Genomic DNA, 21,627 nt, shown 5'->3' with positions numbered 1-21,627 from the left:
TGGCCTCTCAAATCTTGCGCCTCAACCATCTCGTAGATCTTACTTAGGACTTGAAGGCAGGGAGAGGAGCCAGAGCCCGTTGGGCGCAGCCACGGTCGGCTGCGCTAGGAGTAGTACTGTTGGGTGGCCCCCGGGCTCCTCCCTCGGGAGTGGGTGCCAAGTACGCGACTCCCGGGCTCGCGAGGCCTTTGCCCAACACACACGTGCACCCCCAGTCGGCAGGGGAGCTGGCAGTTTGCGGGAGTGTGGCGGCCCTGACCTTGGCTTAGCTGAGCCGGCTGTCTCAAGTAAAAGTGAGGGGGCCGCCTTCGCAGCGGAGGGACAGGTCCCCGCTTGGGTTCCCGGAGGCGGGATCTTGCGCTCGGGAGGCGAGGGGGGGGGGTGAGACCGACAACTTTCCCATCCGAAAAGTACCGACAAGGCGGGAAAAGAAGATCCATCACACCAACGAGGGGGCTCTTAGAAGGGGACAAGGCGCTTTGGGGGGTGGGGAGCAAACGGAAGAGTGAGGTGGAGTTGGGGAGCCCGCGAGGGAAGGAAGAGGGTACTGCGCGGCAAAGGGGTAAAAGGGTCAGGGAGGAAGATTCGGACAGAGTTGAGCTCAAAAATGAGCCCCCCCCCCCCCTCCCCGCCCGCCGAAAAGAAAGGAAAAACAAGGTAGGAGAAAGACTTGGCGAACTGGAAAGTAGAAAGCGAGGCGAGTGGGCGGGGTAGGGAGGATTGTGCCCAGGCCAATGAGTGATGCCGGGACGGGTGACGTCACAGCCAATGGACAGCCAGCGCGGGACTTTCAATTATCGCCCCGCCCGATCGGAAGAAGACGGTGCCTATAAAGAGTGCGGCGGCGGGCCGAGGCCCCGTTACTCTCGCTGCCGCTGCGCTGGTGAGTTGGTGTTTTGGTTCGCTATGGCCCGTACAAAGCAGACCGCCCGCAAGTCGACCGGCGGCAAGGCCCCGCGGAAGCAGCTGGCCACCAAGGCGGCCCGCAAGAGCGCACCCGCCACGGGCGGCGTGAAGAAGCCGCACCGCTACCGGCCGGGCACCGTGGCCCTGCGGGAGATCCGGCGCTACCAGAAGTCCACCGAGCTGCTGATCCGCAAGCTGCCGTTCCAGCGGCTGGTGCGCGAGATCGCGCAGGACTTCAAGACGGACCTGCGCTTCCAGAGCTCGGCCGTGATGGCGCTGCAGGAGGCGAGCGAGGCCTACCTGGTGGGGCTGTTCGAGGACACGAACCTGTGCGCTATCCACGCCAAGCGCGTCACCATCATGCCCAAGGACATCCAGCTGGCTCGCCGCATCCGCGGGGAGCGGGCTTAAAGTGCGCGCTCGGCTCGAGGTTCCATCCCATCCAAAGGCTCTTTTCAGAGCCACCCACGACGGCACCTGAAAGAAGCTGTGCCACTCGTCTTCGCTCTCTCCCGGCCGACGCTCTCCTACTCTACCACCTCCCCTGTACAAAGCAGCCCCCCCCCCCCCCACCGCGCGGATGAGGCACCAGAACCGGGTAAAGCTGAGGGTCTCCCGGCAGGTAGCTCGCGGGGCCACGCGCCGAGTCCAGGGGCGTCCCGTCCCGTTTGTTGGCCCCCTTTACGGGTGCGGCCAGGACCCCCACTTCGGCTTCTGTGGGGCGGGCATGCGTGCTCTCTTCCTGGGGTGTCCTTACGTACCCCACGGTGACCCCGGGTTGTAAGCTGTCGGGACAGGAGACGAGGGGCCTTGGGCTCCAGGACGGGCCGAGACGACGAAGAGTCCCTAGGGAGCGGTCCGGACTCGGCTGGCCCGGCTTCTTCCCCCACGGGAGCCGTGCTCCCGCGGCCTCCACACCCCCGCCGGAAGTGGCCCCCAGAGGCGCGGCGCTCCGGCTGGTGGGAGGGCGCAAACCCGCCACCCGCCACCTTGGTACCGCCAGGTTTCTGCTAGGTCGTTGTCGGGATTCCCAAACCCTGCCTGCACGTCGGGTGTCGGTAACGCCCAGGTTGCCCCGGGCAGCGGGACACTTAGCGGGTGCCATTCATCCCCTTCACCCACTTTGTCAAAACTCCCTTGCTCGCCGCTGCGACGTTGCCAGAGGTCTCGCGCTCTGCACTTTCTCACCCCGCCTTTCTCCCCCCCCCCCCCCCCCCCCCCCCCCTTTTTTTTGAATGCCAAGGAACCTTAAGGAAGAAGGTAGGATTGGGCAGCTCCGGGCAGGAACACACAGGACAAAGAGGGTCTGGCTTGTGTGGCCCAGCATTCAGCTCTGACAGTCCTATGGGTTTCGCTAAAACAACGGCGGTGGGAAGATGGACCGGGATTCAAAGGCCTCCTCAACACGACACCACTCCCCGGGAGCTCTGCCTGGTCGGTATCCTTCCCTGCTCACGTCCACAGCAGGAGACTCGCGATTCTTCCAGGAGGACAACCCCACATGCAGAGACATTTGAGGAGTTTTGTGCAGGTACTTGAGTTATCCAGCGCGGGGGCGCTCAGTAGTTCAAGCTCTCGGGCGGCTGGAACCAAGGGAAGGCAGAGCACGCCCTGCTCCCTTCCCCTCCTTGCCCACGTCTGTCTGCCCCAGCATCTGTGCGGGCGGAGGCTTGAGTTTCTCTCCGAGGGGCCACTCTTATTACACCAGATGAAATGGAAGTCTTCACGCCTCTCGGGGTCCTAGAAATGAGTCTGTTTACCTAGAAGAGTGGGGCAGGACCTCGGGAAGCTGGCATTACACGAGCAAGAACTCCAACACCAGCGGCTGTGTGCGTCTCAGATGACACCTCTTATCCTTGATCGTCGTTTATGTACACCCGGAAGAGACCAGAGTTGGTGGTTTCGTTCACACAGAGATTGGTGAAAATTCACTGAGGGGAACAGAAACAGGCAGAGATAACTTTTGAAAACCTTTGCCCTTTGCAAGGAGTGTGGGGAGGAAAGAAAGAGAGAGAGGAAGGAAGGAAGAAAACTTTTTCTGCTCCTGCCAGAGGGTCCCCAGTTTTCAGCCCCAGACTCAGAGATTTTCAGAATAGGCCCTGTGACCGGCTGAATTGTGTCTCTCCTCCCCCCCCCCCCCCCACCCCCCGCAATTCCTGTGTTGAAGCTCTAACTCCTAGTACCTCAGAGGGTGACTGTATTTGGAGATAGGGCCTTTGAAGAGGCATTTAAGTTAAAATGTCATTAGGATGTGCTCTCATCCTATATGAGTAGTGTCTTTTTTTATAAGAGGAGATCAGGACACAGTCAGCACAGAGGGACGACCATAAGAGGACACAGTGAGAAGGCAGCCACCTGCAGGCTAAGGAGAGGCCTCAGAGGAAACCAAACCTGATGACATCTTGATCTTGGACTTCTTAACAAAAAAAAGGTTTTTTTGTAAGTTTTTATTTATTTATTTTGAGAGAGAGAGAGAGAGAGCACCAGGGGCGGGGGTACAGAGAGAGAATCCCTAGCAGGCTCCATACAGCGCAGAGTCCAACGCGGGTCTCCAACCCACAAACGGTGAGATTATGACCCGAGCCAAAGTCTGGCACTTAACCAACTGAGCCACCCAGGTGCCCCCTTGATCTTGGACTTCTAGCCTCTAGAGCTGGGAGTCGATAAATTTCTGTTGTTTAAGCCAGGCAGTCTGGTATCTTGTGAGGGCAGCCCTAGGAAATCAATACAGGCCCCATGGTCTCTGCCCGGGGCCTCATTCCCTGCTCAGACCAACAGTACGTGATGGGATCCCCTGTGACTTAGTTATAAGCAGAAGTAGCAGTGACTTGGAGCTCTGCAGGGATGACCCCTTTGCAGCCCGCATCTCTTGTCCGTTGAAATTTGTTTCCAAAAGTGCAGCCTGAAGTCTTCAAAGGGAGAATTACGTTCCAGAGTGGCAGAGCCCTTAGTGGCTCAGCAGACCCCTGATTTCCATGCCGGAGCCCTTCCTCCTCAGGATCCCATGCCTCAAACTGATACTACATCAGCTTCAACCAACCTAAAATACCAAAGATGCCCACGACCTGCCCGTGGCCCTGAGATTTGAGAACAGCCTGCGGGCATCTGCCGTGGCTAAGGCAGTTCAGGGATTCCTGGCTTAGTGGGAATGGCTATGATCTGCCTTCACCCCTCTCCTCGCGTTTCTACCCACGTGTGCTCCTCCCACCACAACGAGTGGAGCGCTCGCTCCCCAAATCCACGATTGCAGGGTGTGGAAGGAAAATAGGAAAGCAGAGGAGGAAGAGCACGGGGGAGTTAGGACCTGGCCCCTCACTGGTGCGGGACAGTGGTGGCCTTCCCTGGGTGGTCTTAACTGGTTTCCTGTCAAAGGTGAGCCCCTCAGAGGATGGACCTCGTCTGCATCACTAATCTGCCTTTCAGCGCTTCTACACAACAGCAGGTCTGGGTCTTGACAGTCAAAGAGTGCTTCACTCAGCCTGACCGACTGACAGCCTGACATACTGAAAGGGCTTTCTGGGGTACAATCTGAGGCTCTCCGGTGGCTTGGGCAGCATCTCGGGCCCAGGAGTGGCTGCACAGACCCTGGAACCTGTGATGTTGCTTACAGATGTCAGTCCTTTCTGTCCTGTGTTAGCCTCAATATCACACTGCTTTACTTTAGCAGCCAAAGCAACTCTAGCCTCAACAAGTCTCCCTGTCTGAACCCCAAAGGGAACTTTAGTGGCATTGTTTATACCCAGTCAGGAATAGAATAAAATCCATGTTCCTGTGACTGTAAAAGCCTACCCTCCCAGCAATCTTTCCAATCTTTTTGTTTGTTAGGAGAACAGCGCAACCTGGGGACATCAATAGAAGAGAACAATTTATTTTTATTAAGTTTTTTTAAACGTTTATTTATATGAGAGAGAGAGAGATTGCAAGCGGGGCAGGGGGAGAGAGGAGTGGGAGACAGAATGTGAAGCAGGCTCCAGGCTCTGAGCTGTCAGCACAGAGCCTGATGCGGGGCTCGAACTCATGAATTGCGAGATCATGACCTGAACCAAAGTCCGACCAAAGTCCGACGCTTAACAGACTGAGCCACCCAGGTGCCCCGAAGAGAACGATTTAAAATGTAAGTTTTCACATTTAATATTTTCTGTACTTAAATCGTTTTCTACCCTCAGATGAGAGTTAAACTATAGTTAAGGACAAGGTAAATAAATGCTCTTCCTGTAATAATTACCTTCTATGTGGATAGCTCAGTTGCAGGAAATGTCTACCCCGAACCTGGGATTTTTAAGAAGTGAAAAACAGTGTCTGTTCAGATTTAAATCTGCCTTAGGGTAGTGGGGGACGGGTATGTGTGTATGGATAGAGGTAAACGATGAGGTATGGCCCTGTTGACATTACCCTTTGCTTCCTTGGAAGAGGAGTTGGCCTCTGGGTTCACACCCTCTCCTGGTCCTCCTATCCTTCTCTACGTCTGCACCTCCACCTCATGTCCTCCTCTATCTCTGCCAGGCCCATCAATATTCCTGGCCTTGGCTTTGTTTTCCCCTGCAACTCAAGTGAGATCATGGATTCCCTGCCTGCCATATCTCTGCCTCCCTCAAGTGCTCCCGAGTTGGTATCTCCTGCTGAGCCCACCATCCTGAGCTCCACACCAACATTTCTAACTGCCTGGTGGCCAGGTCCTTCTGGATAGGTGCTTCTAACTCAGCATATTTCCAAAAGAGCATCATCTTGCTTCCCAAAGCTATTTTTCTCCTTCCATGTTCCCCACCTTACTGAAAGATACCTTCATCCCCCAGTCTGTTTAGGGCAGAAGTTCCTTCTTCTTCCCCTCTGTCCAAATTTCATGAGTCACCAAATGTTATGACATCTACTTTCTGACTTTCAGTTCCATCACTCTTTCTGTATCCATCCATGGTCCCTTCGTTAACTGAGGCCCCCACCCACCCTGATCTGGAAGATTAAGTGTCCAGGCTAGATTCTCTGCCCTGCCACTAGGCTTCCTGTCTGTGTGAGAGCTGTCTCTTTTAAAGAACATTTTTTTTTGAGCCTGTCACTCTCATGCTTTAATTTTTTCCACCTCCTTCTTGTTCCCTTCAGGTTAAAATCCACCTTCTTCTGCATAGTAGTTCAGAGCAATGGAGGTTAATAACTAGTAGGGACTCTGCAGTTAGACAAACCCCAGTTTGATGGGCTTGCCCCTATAACAGGTATGTGACTTTAGCAAGTAAATCTCCATAGGCCCCACATGTCCCATTTGTAAAAGGGACAATAGCATCTTGCTAATAGTGTTTTGGGAAATATTAAAAGTGATATTTCCTATAAAGGACCCAGCACCGTGTCTGGTCCAGAACAAACATTCAGTTAATTGTAGCTACGCTGTTAACCGTGATTAAATGGCAAAGATCCTAGGAAGAAGTAATAGACCTCTAGTTGGTGGTGTTTCTCAGAGCCTCCCTGGCTTTCTGGTGCTCCGCCAGCCAAACAAGTGGGTTCTAGCCCCATAGAACATCTGCAGTCCCCAAGTATACGATGTCTTCACACATTCCATTTCTTCTGTCTAGAATTTTTCTGTCCTCCCCCTTTTTGTAGCCCCAAAGAACCCCCACTCGTTCTTCAAGACCCAGCCTTATGTAGCCTCCCCTCCCCCTTCTCTTCCTCGTCCTCACCTCTTTGGGCCCTCGTCTTTGCCTCTCCCTCTTACACCCCTTCCTTACACCCCTTCCTATACTGTACCCTCAACATGAGGCCAGCAGCATTCCTCAGGGGGAAGATCATCTTGTTTTCTCTCTCTTTGGTCCCTGTGGCATTAGCACCCACGCAGTGCCTGGCGTGCCACACGTGGTCAGGCAACGCTTGGCGAGGGGCCTGCTTCATCTGCCCTTTGACTCTTGCCTTATATGAGAGAATTGGGAACAAGAGGCTCTAGCTTTTAAGGTCCTTGCAGTCACAGATCAAGAGCAGGTCTGAACTGGACCTCCGCAAAGAACCTCCAGGGTCCTTGCGGGGGGTGTCCTGGAAAATGGGAGCAGGAAACCGCCCACGGGCAGGGCGTCTGGAAAAACTGCTCCTATGATAGTAACTGAGAAGAGTTCACTGAGATACTCCCATAATCTGTTCCTCAAAGCAGATGATCTGGAGCAGAATGTCTGTCTTTATTTCCCCAAGACATCAGATTCAGCCCTGCTGATAGGATTTGTTTGAGATGTGATAGGAGAATGGGGGTGATCAGTGCAGAGAGAGTAAAGTGTACATAGCAGAAGTGGGCAGAGGAGGAAGGATGGCAGAGGAGGGATAGAAAATGAAGTCCAAGGTCCTTGCTGCTACCAACTGGGGCAGAGGCCTGAGGCCTTTGTGGTAGGACCAGGACTCCTACCCCTAACCAGGGAAAGTCTCCAGAGAGAAAAGATTGGGATCTCCATTTCCTCATGTGTAAAGCAGGATCATAATTGTACCCACTTCAGGAATGTTACAAGGATGAAAAGAGACCGTACAGTTCATACAAAATGCTTGGGACAGAGCCTTACATGTGGTCATTAATCAGTATTAATGATATCATTAACATTGACAATGTAAATATTAGTGACATTAATGTGAATTGATGTAAGTCCAAGTTACAACCATGTCATAAAACATAAAATTGATGAATAATTTTAAATACATGACGAGCTTCTAGACTGTGTGGCCCAGGCAGTAATAATATCCAGGTTCCTAGATGGCTGATAGCTCATGTTTCACTCACCTCTCCTCTCATTCCATTTCACAATAACGCTGGGAGGCAGGAAGGGATTTTTTTTTTTTTAGTTCCTGTTGAATAGTTGATGAAACATAACCTGGTGAAGGAAACACACCTGGGAATGTGGGTCACCCAGCCAGAAAATAGCCTTGAACCTGAGTCTTGTATTTTGCTTTTCTTTTTGTAGTAGATTCAATTCTTCAGAAGAAAAAAGCAATACCTGCGATAATTACATACAGAGAGATACAATATCACTGTATCAGTGGCTCTGATTTCTGCTGACTTCAAGCCACAGTAAGATACAATTTTACAATACTACCTACTGCATATTCACACTCATCTAAAAATCAAAACCAGTTGTACAAAAGGATTTCCCCCCACCACGGGATGCACCCTGATATTTTCAATCTTATTTTTCTTCATTAATAAAAGATACTGGCTCCCATTTTCTTTTTTAATTTTTTTTTTTAACATTTATTTATTGTTGAGAGACAGAGAGAGACGGAGTGTGAGCAGGGAAGGGGCAGAGAGAGAGGGAGACACAGAATCTAAAGCAAGTTCCAGGCTCTGGGCTGTCAGCACAGAGCCCAATGTGGGGCTCAAACTCACAAACCATGAGATCATGACTGGAGCTGAAGTCAGACACTTAACCGACTGAGCCACCCAGGTGCCCCACTGGTTCCCATTTTCTAAATTGACTTTACCACCTGCTAATGGGTTATAACCTGCAACTGAAAACCACTTGCGATAGAGAAAATTACGAAGAACAAAGTAAAATCCCCACTCAGATGAAAAAATTGTTCTTTTGTTGAGCAGGAGTCCCAGCACCTCTCAGACCTGGAAGCATGTGTATGCGCTTACAGAAATGGGAATCCATTCTTCAGACCGCATAAGAGTACATGCACTAGAATGGAAGGCATGCTCTGGTAGGTGGCAGAAAAGGTGCAGAGGAGTTCTCCGGAAGTTCAGAAGGAAAGGTCACTTCTAACCGCGGGTATCAGGGAAGGCTTCCTGTAGGAGAACTCAGGCTGAGGTAGGGAGTCTAACCCAGGCAGGGGAAGCAGAAATAGGGAGAACTGTGCATGGTGGCTGGTCCACGGGGTGGGGCCAAGGCCAGGAATGGGAAATGACTTTTCAGTGGTGGGGACTTTGAGGCCAGCTTAATGGGAGTCTTTTTGGGGAGTCAGCATGCCAAAGTGGGGGGGAGGTGCAGATTTTATTCTGTAAACAGTGTAGGAGAAAGGCTTACAAAAGAGGAAGCAAAACATTTAACATACATATGTAGAGATGCTCAGAAATATTAGTGATAAGAGAAAAGCAAATTAAAGCAATAGGAGATGTCACTCTACTCTGGATACTCTGGGAAATATTGGAAAATTGGATAACGCCAAGGCTTAGCAAGGATGGAGGGCCTAGATGGTCGGTGCCCTGCCGGTGGGGTACGGACAGATGAGGGCAGCCATTCTGAAAAGCAGCCTGGTGTTTCTTAGGCCAATTAAGGACACACATGCTAGAAACCAACAATTCTGTTTCTGGATATTTATTTGAAAAATCTCACACAGGTCTATGAGGGCACATGACAAGGATGATGGGACGTTAGAAACAATATGGGCGTTAGTACTGGGAGAGTGGATGGAGAAAGTGCGGTGGATTCGCTCCATGGAGGACTGCAGCAGGAGGACGCACATAGGAAGGACACATAGGAAGGACAGATCTTTGGGGCTCAGTTGGTTGAGTGTCCAACTCTCGATTTTGGCTCAGATCATGATCCCTGCATTGTGAGACAGAGTCTTGCATCGGGCTCCACACTCAGTGTGGAGTCTGCTTTAGATTCTTTCTCTGTCCCTCTGCTCCTCTCCCCTGCTCACACACTCTCTCTTTCTCTAATTAAAAAAGGAAAAGGGACAGATCTTAAAAACATAGTTCTAAGGGAAATAAGATAATACATGGAATTTGATTTATGGGGTGCCTGAGTGGCTCAGTCGGTTAAGCGTCCGACTTTGGCTCATGGTTCAATGGTTCAAGCCCTGTGTTGGGCTCTGTGCTGACAGCTCAGAGCCTGGAGCCTGCTTTGGATTCTGTGTCTCCCTCTCTCTCTGCCCCTCCCCCATGCATGCTGTGTCTTTCAAAAATAAATGAAACATTTAAAAAATAATAAAAATAAATGGAATTTGACTTAAAACAATACTATTTATGTAAATTAAAAATACATTAGGGGCACCTGGGTGGCTCCATTGGTTAAGCAGCTGACTCTTGATTTCCTCTCAGGTCAGGATCTCATGATTTGTGAATTCGAGCTCTGCGTTGACAATGCAGATGCCTGCTTGGAATTCTCTCTCCCTCTTTCTCTGCCCCTCCCACCTCCCAAGTTAATAAATAAACTTTAAAAAATACATTAATATATTTTGCAGTCATACATAGAAACAAAAAGAAACTTTAAACAGTAGTTTTCTCTGTGGAGTGAAGGGATGTTCAGGAAATGAGGATAAAAGAGAACAAGGGAGGGAAAGTTTTGATATTTTTGAATGTAGAAGATTGCCTGGGCCTGGATGGGGGAACGGACAGAAGGAGGTTGTTGTGGCAAAAAGTAATCAAAGATATCTCGAGACCGTCCTGCCTGAGTGACTATTGGAGGACCCTGCCATCTTCACAGGAACAGGCAGCCGGGGGCAGGGGTGGGGGGGTGCTGCTGAGGGGTTCACGTCAAGCCACGCTGGGTCAGAGCTGTCACCAGGCAGTGGCAAGTGGCTGTGTCCTTCAGGCAGCTGGGAATGTAGATCTGGAGGTAGGTCTAGAGACCCAGCTGGATTCTCTCATCTGCCCTTAGGAGCTAGAGAAACACTTGGGAGTTCCTGGGAAGAGCTTCCAAAGAGCTGGCCCGAAGGACAGGCCTCTTAGGAACATCTATACCAATGAGGGATCTGGTAGGAAATGGAAGCTGGCATAAAGTTTTGTCTCGAAACCAGAGGAAAAATATAATGAGAAAATTAGACCAGATGAGGTCCTTTCCATCATCCACATGGAATGGTTTCATTAAATGAATATGGCAAATGTATTCAAAGATCCTATTATTTGCGATTTGAAAATTTTAAACAAATATTTTAGTAAGATTCAGGAGCACCAGGATGTATCAGAGAATGCCAAGTTATTCAAGCAGCTTAAACATCAGTTTCTTGCTTTGAAAAATAAAGGTATTATTGACTTTGTGGGGTTGTTCTGAAGATTTGAAATGGTACATAGTAGGTATTCAATAGATGGGAACTATTATGCATTCTTTTATTTAAAAATTCAAATCAGGGGCGCCTGGGTGGCTCAGTCGGTTAAGCATCTGACTTCATCTCAGGTCATGATCTCAAGACTCATTAGTTCGAGTCCCGCGTCGGGCTCTGTGTGGACAGCTCGGAGCCTGGAGCCTGTTTCGGATTGTGTGTCTCCCATTCTCTGCTCCTCCCCCACTCACACTCTGTCTTTCTCTCCTTCAAAAATAAATAAACATTAAAAAAAAAGTTTTTTTAATTCAAATCAAACAGAAGTATCTCAATTTAACCCAAATGCCCACTTCAAATTTAAGGGAACCAGGGGCTTCTGTGCCCCTTGTTCTCACCATCTCTTTTTCCGATCTTCCCCAGTCCTGCTGCCACCATTCTTGGCCAGTGTCTCCATAGCTTACAACAGCCTCCTAACTGGTTTCAGTTTCTCATTCTCTGCTCCCTGCAATCCAGCTTGCACCCAAGAGTTCACCCTCAACTTGCTCAGAATCAACACAGATCTGCAAGCTTTATTCCATTGGGTCTAATCTCTGCCTGGTCTCAAGGTTCTCCAAGAGTCAGCTCTTTAGGGTATGCTTAGCTGTGGTATTGTGATGTATAATAAAAAATATATATTTGGTCTTTGTCCCAATTAATCTCTCTCTTTCTTTCTATATTATATATATATATATATATATACTTCTGTATCAATCTGCCTCATTTTTATTAAAGGATGCACAGTTTTTCATTTAATGGATGTTTCTTTAAGTGTATTTATTTTTTTTTAGAGAGAGCACCAGCAGGGGAGAGGGGCAGAAAGTGAGCGAGAGAGAATATCCCAAGTAGGCTCCGCACTGATGAGGGGCTCGATCCCATAAACCGTGAGATCATGACCTGAGTGGAAATCAAGGGTCACTTAACCGACTGAGCCACCCAGGTGCCCCCATTTAATGGATGCTTTTTAATTTATTTACTCAGACTTATGTTAATGGATATTTAGGTGTTTTCCAGATTTTTACCACCAGAAACACAACTGCAATTTATTATCCTTGTGCATATAACTTGGGGGTACATTTTTCAGTAATTTTGATGGCTATTGCTAAATTGTCTTCCAAAAGTTTTGGTACAACCAGCTTCGGACATCAGCAAACTTAAATTTGGCCAGGTTGTTATTTGGGTCTGACTCTCATAATCCCTCTCAAACATCAGGATGAGAACAAAGTTAGATGCTTCCTGATCTTGCAAACTTTCTTTCTTAAAGTAGCAGGTCCTCTCCAGCCCACCAGGGCTAAACTGTGAGCTTATGAGTAAGTTTTCCTCGGCCAGGTTTTGATTTTGGGTTTCTGTTTCTTTCGTTGAGAATCTTTTTCCTTTCTGCTCTTTCTTTGCTACTTTGTTTTTGTGTCTAATGTTTGAGATGTTATTACTATATTTGGTCTTATTGCATTGTGAAGCAGTGGAAAATGAAGGATGTCAACAGGATGTCCTCCTCGGCCCTTTCTCACCCCATTCCAGGTGGGTCCTTGGCTCTGTAGGCTCAGAAATTTCATTTTCTTGTTAGCCTGGGTAGGTGGGCTCTGAGGACCTAGATCCCACTGACAAGACTCTCAAGGGATAAATGCATAAACCCTAATAATAATTATTAATAGGTAGTAGCATTTATTGAGTCAAAGTGCTGCTTTATAAATATGAATACATGTTATCCACATAAAACCCTCACACAGTAGGTGTTCTTTTCCTCTTAAATGCTGCCGAGAAAGAAAATGAGCTTCAGAGATTAAGGGATTTCCCACGGTTTCACTGTTAGTAAATGGTGAAGTTCAGATCCTACCCTGAATTGTCTGGCTCTGGAAATCATGCTCTTAATCTCCAACAAGAAACATGATTCGTTCCTTAGCTCCCTGCAGGCAAACCTATACCAAAAGCCAAACTATGGCCAAGAAGTTGGGGAAGAGCGTGGAGACAGATGAGCTCAGTGGCTGCCATTACTCAGCCAGGATACTGTCTCACTGTAAAGGCTGCCTTGTTGCAGGAACTGGATGGATATGCTCGCTAGAGTCAGGTTACCACCTGCCCTGGAGGGTACCTGGATGGTCCCAACCCCACGGTTGTGTCTCCTCCCACCCCCCTTGTTTCCAATCTGCCTCCAATCAGCCCTTTTCCGTAATATAGTTGTGGTAAGAAATTACTTTGCCATAATCATGGCTTCCTACTCTACTACCAGACAAGCAATCCCAGAGGTCACTGAACAGAAAGCCTCATAGGCCAAATGAAGACAAATATATCAAACCACACAGACAATTGAAACTAACAGATAAAACAAGAAGGAGGGGGAAAGTGATGGAGGAGGTTAAAACGCTTAGAAGAGGGTGCAGTGATGGCGGAAACACCACTTGGCGTCCAACCCTGGACTTACACAATCTTCTGTCGTGCCTCTGTCTGCAGCACCAGCCTTCTGTACTGGGGCTACACTTAAAAGGTTGACACCTGAGGATGGGCAAGGAGGCTTACCAGATGGAAGGTGCCTGAAGCTAATTTATGCTCCCAAGATCAGTGAGATAAGGGGCAAGTATGCCTGGCCATAGTTGTGATTCACCAATAACCTGCAGAATAGCTATGGATTTCTCTGTGTGTATGCATGCAGAGGACACATTGGGCCATATCAGGATTACCAACAGATGGCTGATTTAAGGTTTGAATACTGGGTACCTCATGTACCTCATGAATATTCAACATGGTGTGTATTAGGTCCTTCTACTCATTCCTATATCTATGTTTACCACACATGCTCTACTTATGTATTTAGTGAAAGATAAAATGGGAACAAGGATCACTATTAAAATCACTGTAAAGAAGGTGCGTAGTTAACAGGTAAAGTATATCTTAGAAAAACTTAAGAAAAAAACATCCATTGGCTACAAAATTCAGTGTTAAAAACGCAAACCAATAGGGGCGCCTGGGTGGCGCAGTCGGTTAAGCGTCCGACTTCAGCCAGGTCACGATCTCGCGGTCCGTGAGTTCGAGCCCCACGTTGGGCTCTGGGCTGATGGCTCAGAGCCTGGAGCCTGTTTCCGATTCTGTGTCTCCCTCTCTCTGCCCCTCCCCCGTTCATGCTCTGTCTCTCTCTGTCCCAAAAATAAATAAACGTTGATTTGTATTTAAAAAAAAAAACCAAAAAAAACCCGCAAACCGATAATTAGGAAAACAAGCTGACTAGTTTTCGTTCATATATCTTCTATGTTTGCCTCAAATGCTTTGAAGAAATAAGCTGTTTTACTTTTTTCCTCCTGTAATATTTTGTACTACAGAAAATTTGCTAGGCTCATTCACCTAGTGTTTTTCTTTTCCCCTTCAAAGAAAGCAAAATGTAAATTTTGGGAAACAATTTAATTAGGGCCATATCTACTCAGATTTAAATACTTTAGTTTCATTTAAAGAAACTATGTTATGTAGACCAATGGTTCTCAAACTGAGTATCATACTCACCTGAAGGATTTGTTAAAACACAAATTGCTAGATCTTACCCCCTAGAATTTTTCACTGAATAGATCTGGGGTGGATCCAAGATTTTGCATTTCTAACAAGAAAAAGACACACCTGAATTAACTGTTTCTTGAAGACTTGCTTCCATGATGTTATAGTTTGATCAGCTTTTGTAGAAGCTGACATCTGTATTTTTGCAATGTTTTCACTGAAAGACAGTTGTCTTCCCCCATCCTTGACTCAAACTGTCCCTTGAATATAGCATTGAAAAAAAAGTACCCTCAGCAGATAACACGCCAAACTTGCTTTTAGAAACTGCAGTAGTGATCTCATCTGTTCTAATAACCTGGATTTCTCTTGATTTTAAGTGCTCTTGCACCTTTTGAAGTGAAAATTCAGACTACAAAACATCGTCCATTGCGAAGAGGGCCCTTCAGCCATCTAGCCCACACCCTCTTGTAGAGGTAGGAAGTAAAACCCAAAATAGAGAATTGAGACTCAACACCAACCTGGGGGCCCAAAGGACACCTCTAGATTGCAAACCATTGGGCTGCCCGCTCTCCCACTTCTCCGAAGCAAATGTCGTGAGCTAGATAGCTAGTTCTTACCTTCCGCAGCCCAGCCCACCGATCACAATACAGCGCACCCAAAAGCAAACAGAAACATTGCTTAGATCTGGAGTACAAGACCTTTTAAAATGAATCAAAAAACGGAGCAAGCACACAAAAGGCAGTTTTTAGTGAACGACTTGGGTTTTTTAATTTTTTTTAACGTTTATTCATTTTTGAGACAAAGAGAGACAGAGCATGAACGGGGGAGGGGCAGAGAGAGAAAGAGACACAGAACCTGAAACAGGGTCCAGGCTCCGAGCTGTCAGCACAGGGCTCGATGCGGGGCTCGAACTCACAGACCGCGAGATCATGATCTGAGCCGAAGTCGGCCGCCCAACCGACTGAGCCACCCAGGCGCCCCATGACTTGGGTTTTCAGGGCTGTCAACACTTTAGGAATGCCTACCTCTCACGAACTTCCCAAAACCCGACTCTAGCCCAACTCCCCAAAACAAAGTTACCAAGGTTCTACCCGAGTGCCCAGCTCTTCCGAAGACCAGATGGTTGGCCCTAAAAAGGGCCGTTGGCAGGATGGATGCAGAAATGAAGCGGCAGCTTAGCCTCCGAAACCATACAGGGTGCGTCCCTGTCGCTTCAGGGCATACACTACGTCCATAGCCGTGACCGTCTTGCGCTTAGCGTGCTCAGTGTAGGTGACTGCATCCCGAATAACGTTTTCCAGGAAAACCTTCAGCACGCCCCGGGTCTCCTCGTAGATGAGGCCGGAGATCCGCTTGACTCCTCCACGCCGGGCAAGGCGCCGAATTGCCGGCTTGGTGATGCCTTGGATGTTGTCCCTCAAAACTTTGCGGTGGCGCTTGGCACCCCCCTTGCCCAAGCCTTTGCCACCCTTTCCTCTCCCCGACATAGCGAAAAACAAGCTGGAGACACAACCTTCGGTGAGAGTAGGGCGGCTTTACCCCCTAATATACCAGAGCACCGGACCAGATTGAGAACAGAAGGCGAGAGGCGGAAAGCCCGCCCCCTCCGCATTGCGTCATTTCTTCTCTGCTAATTTCCTATCCGTCCTTCTGCCCGCTGCACGGCTCCCTCTAATGGCAAGTGGACTCTTAGTTTAAAAAAAAAAATCTCCCGGCCATAGTCCTTGGGAGAATACAGATCCATCCAACGTGAGGCGTCCGGATGCCGCAGCCGTTTTCGCTTCTCCCTCCGTTTGTGGATTCCCCCAGGGCGTAAAATTTAGGCTAAGGGGAAAGGTCTTTCTGGCGTGAGAAGACCAGAGAAAGACCAAATGGAGTCCAGAGACGGGAAGGAGAAGACGGCGCCAGCGCCTGGTCTAATCCCGACTAGAGGGTCACAGGCTTGTGAGGCATGGTTACATAAAACAGCAACAAAAGCAGTTCCGATCATTTGGCGCACCTGGAAGGTGATGTCAAGAGCAGCCGCTCCTGGGCTGTATGTGGAGGGGGGAAGAGGGAGATCGCCGTAATTTCGGAGTCTAGTCTGTTTTGTTGATATGGGGCATGGAATTTCACCTCACCCAGGTCAGATCCTAGGAGAATTGGTCTTAGAATACTTGCAAGCCTTCTCAAGGAAGTCAGTGAGTGCAACGCACTGTCATTCAAAGCTCTGGCGAAAGAAGCAATATATACAGAAAGAAGACCCCGTTTCCACAGATCGTCTGAAATCAACCCTTGCTTTCAGCCAGAAATCAGTGACCCAACTATGTCCCCCTTGAGGAGCCAGCAAAGTTGGCCGAATTGGTTTTCTCAAGGGGAAATCTCCTTTTTGAAAGTCCTTACCAGAAACTGCCCTATGAAATTGACAGGGGTCCTTTACTGAAGGCATGTTCGTTACTTTACCAGGGCCTTCTTTTGGAGAATCTATCAGAAGGTGTGGTTTCTGCATCAGAAAGAATTGTCTTTTTTTTTCTAAAGGATGTTTATTATCTTAAGAAGTGTTTATTTTTTTCAGTTTATTTTGAGAGAGGGAGTGCGCAAGCGCCAGCGGTGCACGGGCAGAGAGAGGGAGAGGGAGAATCCCAAACGGGCTTAGCCTTGTCAGCGCAGAGCTGGAAGGGGTATTCCATCTCATCAATCTGGAGATCATGACCTGAGCCAAGATGACTGAGCCACCCAGGCGCCCCTATCTTAGGAAATCTTATATATATGCCCCTTTTTATCTCTCTTCTGGCTCCAACTACCTTCTATATGCTAATGAATCCCGGTACTGTATCTTTATCAGACTTCTAGGCCCAAGGCATATAGATCCTCCTGGTTGTTCTTTAGTCATTTTAAACTCAGAAATCTCAAAATGATTAAACTTCAAAGCTCAAAGGTGTGACTCTAATGGGGACTGAGGGAATTCATTCTTCTTCTTCCCCAGCCATACACTTTGTTCTCTGCTCATTGAATGGGTTCACCAGGCATCGCTTGTCTAAACCAACACCCTGGGATTCACAATAGATGTTGGTTACAAAAATGAAAGGAATGTTGAGAAAGAAGATACATTTTTAAAATAGCCTTTTTTCTTTATTTTTTTACAGACAGGCTGTATATTAGTTGAGTTGTGAGCATTCAATTCTAATTTTCCCCATAAATCAAGGATAGCGTCATGCTAACATCTGCAGCCTGAACATTAAAAAGAAACAAAACAGGGGCGCTTGGGTGGCTCAGTGGGTTAACCATCCGACTTCGGCTCAGGTCATGATCCCGTGCATAGTTCGTGAGTTTGAGCCCGACATCAGGCTCTGTGCTGACATCTCAGAGCCTGGAGCCTGCTTCGGATTCTGTATCTACCTCTCTCTGCCCCTCCCTTGCTCGTCCTCTTTCTCTCAAACATAAAATAAAACATTAAAAAAGTTTTTTTTTAATAAAAACAAAACAAGTCATTTCTGTTGAAAATAAATAAATATAACCTTTAAAATTCTTGCACTATGTAGCTTAAATCTCATGAGACTGGTTAATGGAATAAAAATACTTTTCATCCGTATAGCTTTAGAATACTGTGAACATTCCTTGAATCTACTGCATTCCATTGGGATGTGTTGCATTGGAAAAACCAGACATGGTATAAACTTCCTTCTCCCTCTTAGAGTCTGTGGCTGGACTAGGAATTAAGCTCATGTAAGACTGACCAAAAAGGAAAAAAAAGCATATGGATTTTAATATTTTTATTTGTACACAGGAGTCTTCAGAAGGAAAATGAAGACCCAAAAAGGCTGTGAGGCCCAGAAGGTTATACATGCTTCTAAAAACAAGGAACAATAAAATCTGGGAATATTACCAGACAGAGGGGCTTGGGCTACAGACAGTAAGTTGTGGGACAGTGACTGGGAAATATATGGCAGAAACTAATGGTATCTTCTGAACCGCTTCAAACTGAAATCTGCTGTAGAGGAGGCAAAATTTACCTCTTCCCTCTTAGAGTTTTTGGCTGGGCCTGATGATTGACGGAAGACAGATTAACAGGAGAAAAGCATACAAACATATTTACTGTAAGTTTTACTTGACATGGGAGCTCTCATGAGGAAATGAAGATCCAAAGAAGCAGTTAGAGTTGACTGCTTGTATATTGAATTGGACAGAGAGTAGTAAATCATGAAAATGTCACAAGGTGAAAGCGCTTTGGCTAGGGCAGTTCATGGAGGAAAAAGAACAAGGAAGATCAGGGTTAGTTTAAGAAGGTTTGTTTGTGCAGATTTCTCTTGGCTTCAACTCCCTGTCCTTGGTGAAAACAATGTTGTTTTCCTCCTGGTGTATGGAAGACCTCGTCCATGGGGGCGGTGGGGGGGGGGTCTCCTGTTTTCAGGAAGGAAATGGAGGTCAGAGGACTTCTCGCACCTGCTGTTTTTCAAGTGCCTTCAGCTCAAAATAATCCTTATGCCAAAGTGACATAATTTAGGGGTGGCATATTCTGTCACTGATGGGGTTCGGGACATGCTGCCCCAAAACATGGCACATTAATATTGAATATTTTAAGTCAGAGAAATTTTGAGAAAAGGACATAAGCAGGAAGGTCACTCTGACCCTTCCCCAAAGCCTTCTTCCCTAAAACAGGTCATAAAAGCCTCTTGTGTCTTCTCTATATGATTAGAGGGATAGATAAGGAAGAAAGGAGCATCTTTATCTCTAAAGACAAAGGAACATACAAAAGAATCTTAACAAACAGGCCTTGCTGCTTCCCCTGGTGTATTAAACTTATCTCACACTCTGTAACCTACTGTATTTCTACATGAGTGCCCACAGTTCATCACACCTAGCATAAAAATATTCAAGTCTGTTTCTTTGGGTCTTCATTTCCTTATGTAGTTTCCTGTGTCACATAAAACCTACGTTAAATAAAACTGTGTGCTCTTCTCCTGTTATTCTGTATTTGTTGGTTTGACTTTCAGACTCAGCCAGGGACCCTAAGAGGACTAAGGAAAACTTTTTCCTCCCCTATGCTACTCTACACTGTATAGTATAAGCAGTAGTATTAAGGTAAAAAGGGGAAGTGATTTTTTTTCATGTTTATTATTTTTTTTAATTTTTAAAAAATGTTTGTATATTTTTGAGATAGAGACAGAGTATGAGCGGGGAGGGGCAGAGAGAGAGGGAGACACAGAATCGGAAGCAGGCTCCAGGCTCCAGGCTCCAAGCTGTCAGCACAGTGCCCGACGAGGGGCTGAACTCATGGACAATGAGATCATGACCTGAGCCAAAAAGTCAGATGCTCAACCGACTGAGCCACCCAGGCGCCCCAAAAAAGGGTGGGGGGAGTTTTTATCCAATGAGCAAGATGTTGAAGGAATGAGTTTATCTCAGAATGGGATAAGGAAAGAAGCTCAAAATCCCGTGGCTTCTGAATTTGGTCCAGGGCTACTGACCTCTTAAGATGAAAGAAAATCATTTCACTCATATGTGGAATTTAAAAAACAAGCAAACGTACAAAGAGGGGCACCTGGGTGGCTCAGTCGGGTAAGCGCTGACTCTTGGTTTCAGCTCAGGTCATGATCTCACTGTTCATGGGTTTGAGCCTCAAACCAGGCTCCATGCTGCTGGTGTGGGGCCTGCCTGTGATTCTCCCTCTCCCTCTCTCTCTCTGCTCTCATGCGCACGCGAGCACACACACACCACTCACTCTCTCTCAGAATAAACTTAAAAAAAAGATGTACAAAGAGAAAAAAAAGAGACAAACCAAAAACAGACCCCTACCTATTTCCTGGAAATCAGAACATACTGTTGGTTTCCAGAGAGGAGGTGGGTGAGGGGTGGGTGATAGGTGAGAGGGATTGAGTACATTTGTCTTGGTAAGCACTGAGTAATATATGGAATTGTTGAATCACTATATTGTGTACCTGAAGCTAATATAACATTGTATGTTAAGTACACTGGACTTAAAATTAAAAACTAAAAATCAGGGGCGCCTGGGTGGCTCAGTCAGTTGAGCGTCTAACTTCTGCTCAGGTGGTGATCCGGCGGTTTGTGGGTTTGAGCTCTCCGCTGTCAGCCTGTCAGCACAGAGCCTGCTTTGCATCCTCTGTCCCCCTCGCTCTCTGCCCCTCCCCCACTTGTGCTTGCTTTCAAATTAAATAAATAAAATAAAATAAAAAATTGTTAAAAAGATGAAAGGAAATCAGGCACATGGCCTACCCAACCCACAAACCAAAGATTCAGTCTCATCTTGGGGGTATTTGAACCCGTGGGGGTACTTGTAGTCAAAGACTAAACACAAACTGTCTTCCCAGAACATGTAGTTAAAATTTTTTTTAAATGTTTCTTTATTTTTGAGAGAGAAACAGAGCTCAAGCAGGGGAGGGGCAGAGAGAGAGGGAGACAGAATCAGAAGCAGGTTCCAGGCTCTGAGCTGTGAGCACAGAGCCCGATGCGAGTCTGGAACTCAGGAACAGTAAGATCATGACCTGAGCCAAAGTTGGACACTTAACTGACTGAGCCACCCAGACGCCCCAGGAACGTGTATTTTAATTTAGTCCATTACTTTTGTACTAAAAACAAACACACGCACACACAAAACGTTACATTTTTCTTTTACATGTTTATTTCCTGTGGCAAATTTTAGGCTTCTTATGCTATTTCCCCTCTCTCAGTACTACATAATGAAACTTCAGGGCTCAATCTGGAAACTGCAGATTCTTATTATTTCTAGTGAAAGAAACTTCAGAGATATCAGTAGGAGAAAAAGAATCCCCATTTCCCCACAGCTGCAGCAAAGCACGGGTTCTTCTGGCTCGTCAATTTACTTCTGATAGAGTAGTGTGTTGAGAACACTCACAGCAATCACCCCTGCAAGGTCCTTCTACCCAGACCTACCTTCTACTCTGACATGAGACAGATTAACAGAGAAAATAAAATTTAATTTGGTATGTACAGGGAAGTCACGCAGACCATCTATGATGGTAGCTCTCATCCTATAGCAGGCCTTCCATCTCAGTTCTCAGGGGCATCTGCGTGGCTCAGGCAGTTAAGCCTCCAGACTTCAGCTCAGGTCATGATCTCAGGGTTTGTGAGTTTGAGCCCCACGTCAGGGAGAGCCTGCTTGGGGTTCTCTCTCTTTCTCTCTCTCTGCCCTGCCCGCCCCCCACCCTCTGCCACCTCTCCTTCTCCCTCTCAAAACTAAGCATTTTTTAAATTAAAAAAAAAATTGTTTTAAAGAAATTCTTTTCAGGTAAACAGTTTTTCCTGAATCTG

The 21,627-nt window shown here is 47.3% G+C and overlaps 2 protein-coding genes across 2 annotated transcripts in view; one reads left to right on the top strand and one right to left on the bottom strand.

The window, feature by feature from the left end:
- The first annotated feature begins 57 nt into the window (after positions 1–57).
- Positions 58–21,627, top strand: part of LOC115519791 — a 25,459-nt gene continuing 3,889 nt past the window's right edge. Inside the window, exons 1-3 of the mRNA XM_032594096.1 lie at positions 58–1,311; positions 1,533–1,964; positions 15,576–15,876. Coding sequence (XP_032449987.1) covers positions 742–1,311; positions 1,533–1,964; positions 15,576–15,876 — 1,303 coding nt within the window. The 5' untranslated portion in view covers positions 58–741. The remainder of the gene's footprint in view (positions 1,312–1,532; positions 1,965–15,575; positions 15,877–21,627) is intronic.
- LOC115522100 (histone H4) lies at positions 15,278–15,895 on the bottom strand. Its single transcript, XM_030327695.1, has one exon. It carries the CDS (start codon positions 15,843–15,845, stop codon positions 15,534–15,536), a length of 312 nt encoding a protein of 103 aa, XP_030183555.1. The 5' UTR covers positions 15,846–15,895; the 3' UTR covers positions 15,278–15,533.

Source organism: Lynx canadensis, chromosome C1 (assembly GCF_007474595.2).
Source record: "Lynx canadensis isolate LIC74 chromosome C1, mLynCan4.pri.v2, whole genome shotgun sequence".
In the NCBI taxonomy this organism is placed as follows: Eukaryota; Metazoa; Chordata; class Mammalia; order Carnivora; family Felidae; genus Lynx; species Lynx canadensis.
Note: the sequence above shows the minus strand (reverse complement) of the source record. Positions and strands in the feature narration are given on the sequence as shown.

Excerpts from the sequence above, each read along its gene's own strand:
- LOC115522100 (XM_030327695.1), bottom strand. The coding sequence starts at position 15,845 with ATGTCGGGGAGAGGAAAGGGTGGCAAAGGCTTGGGCAAGGGGGGTGCC.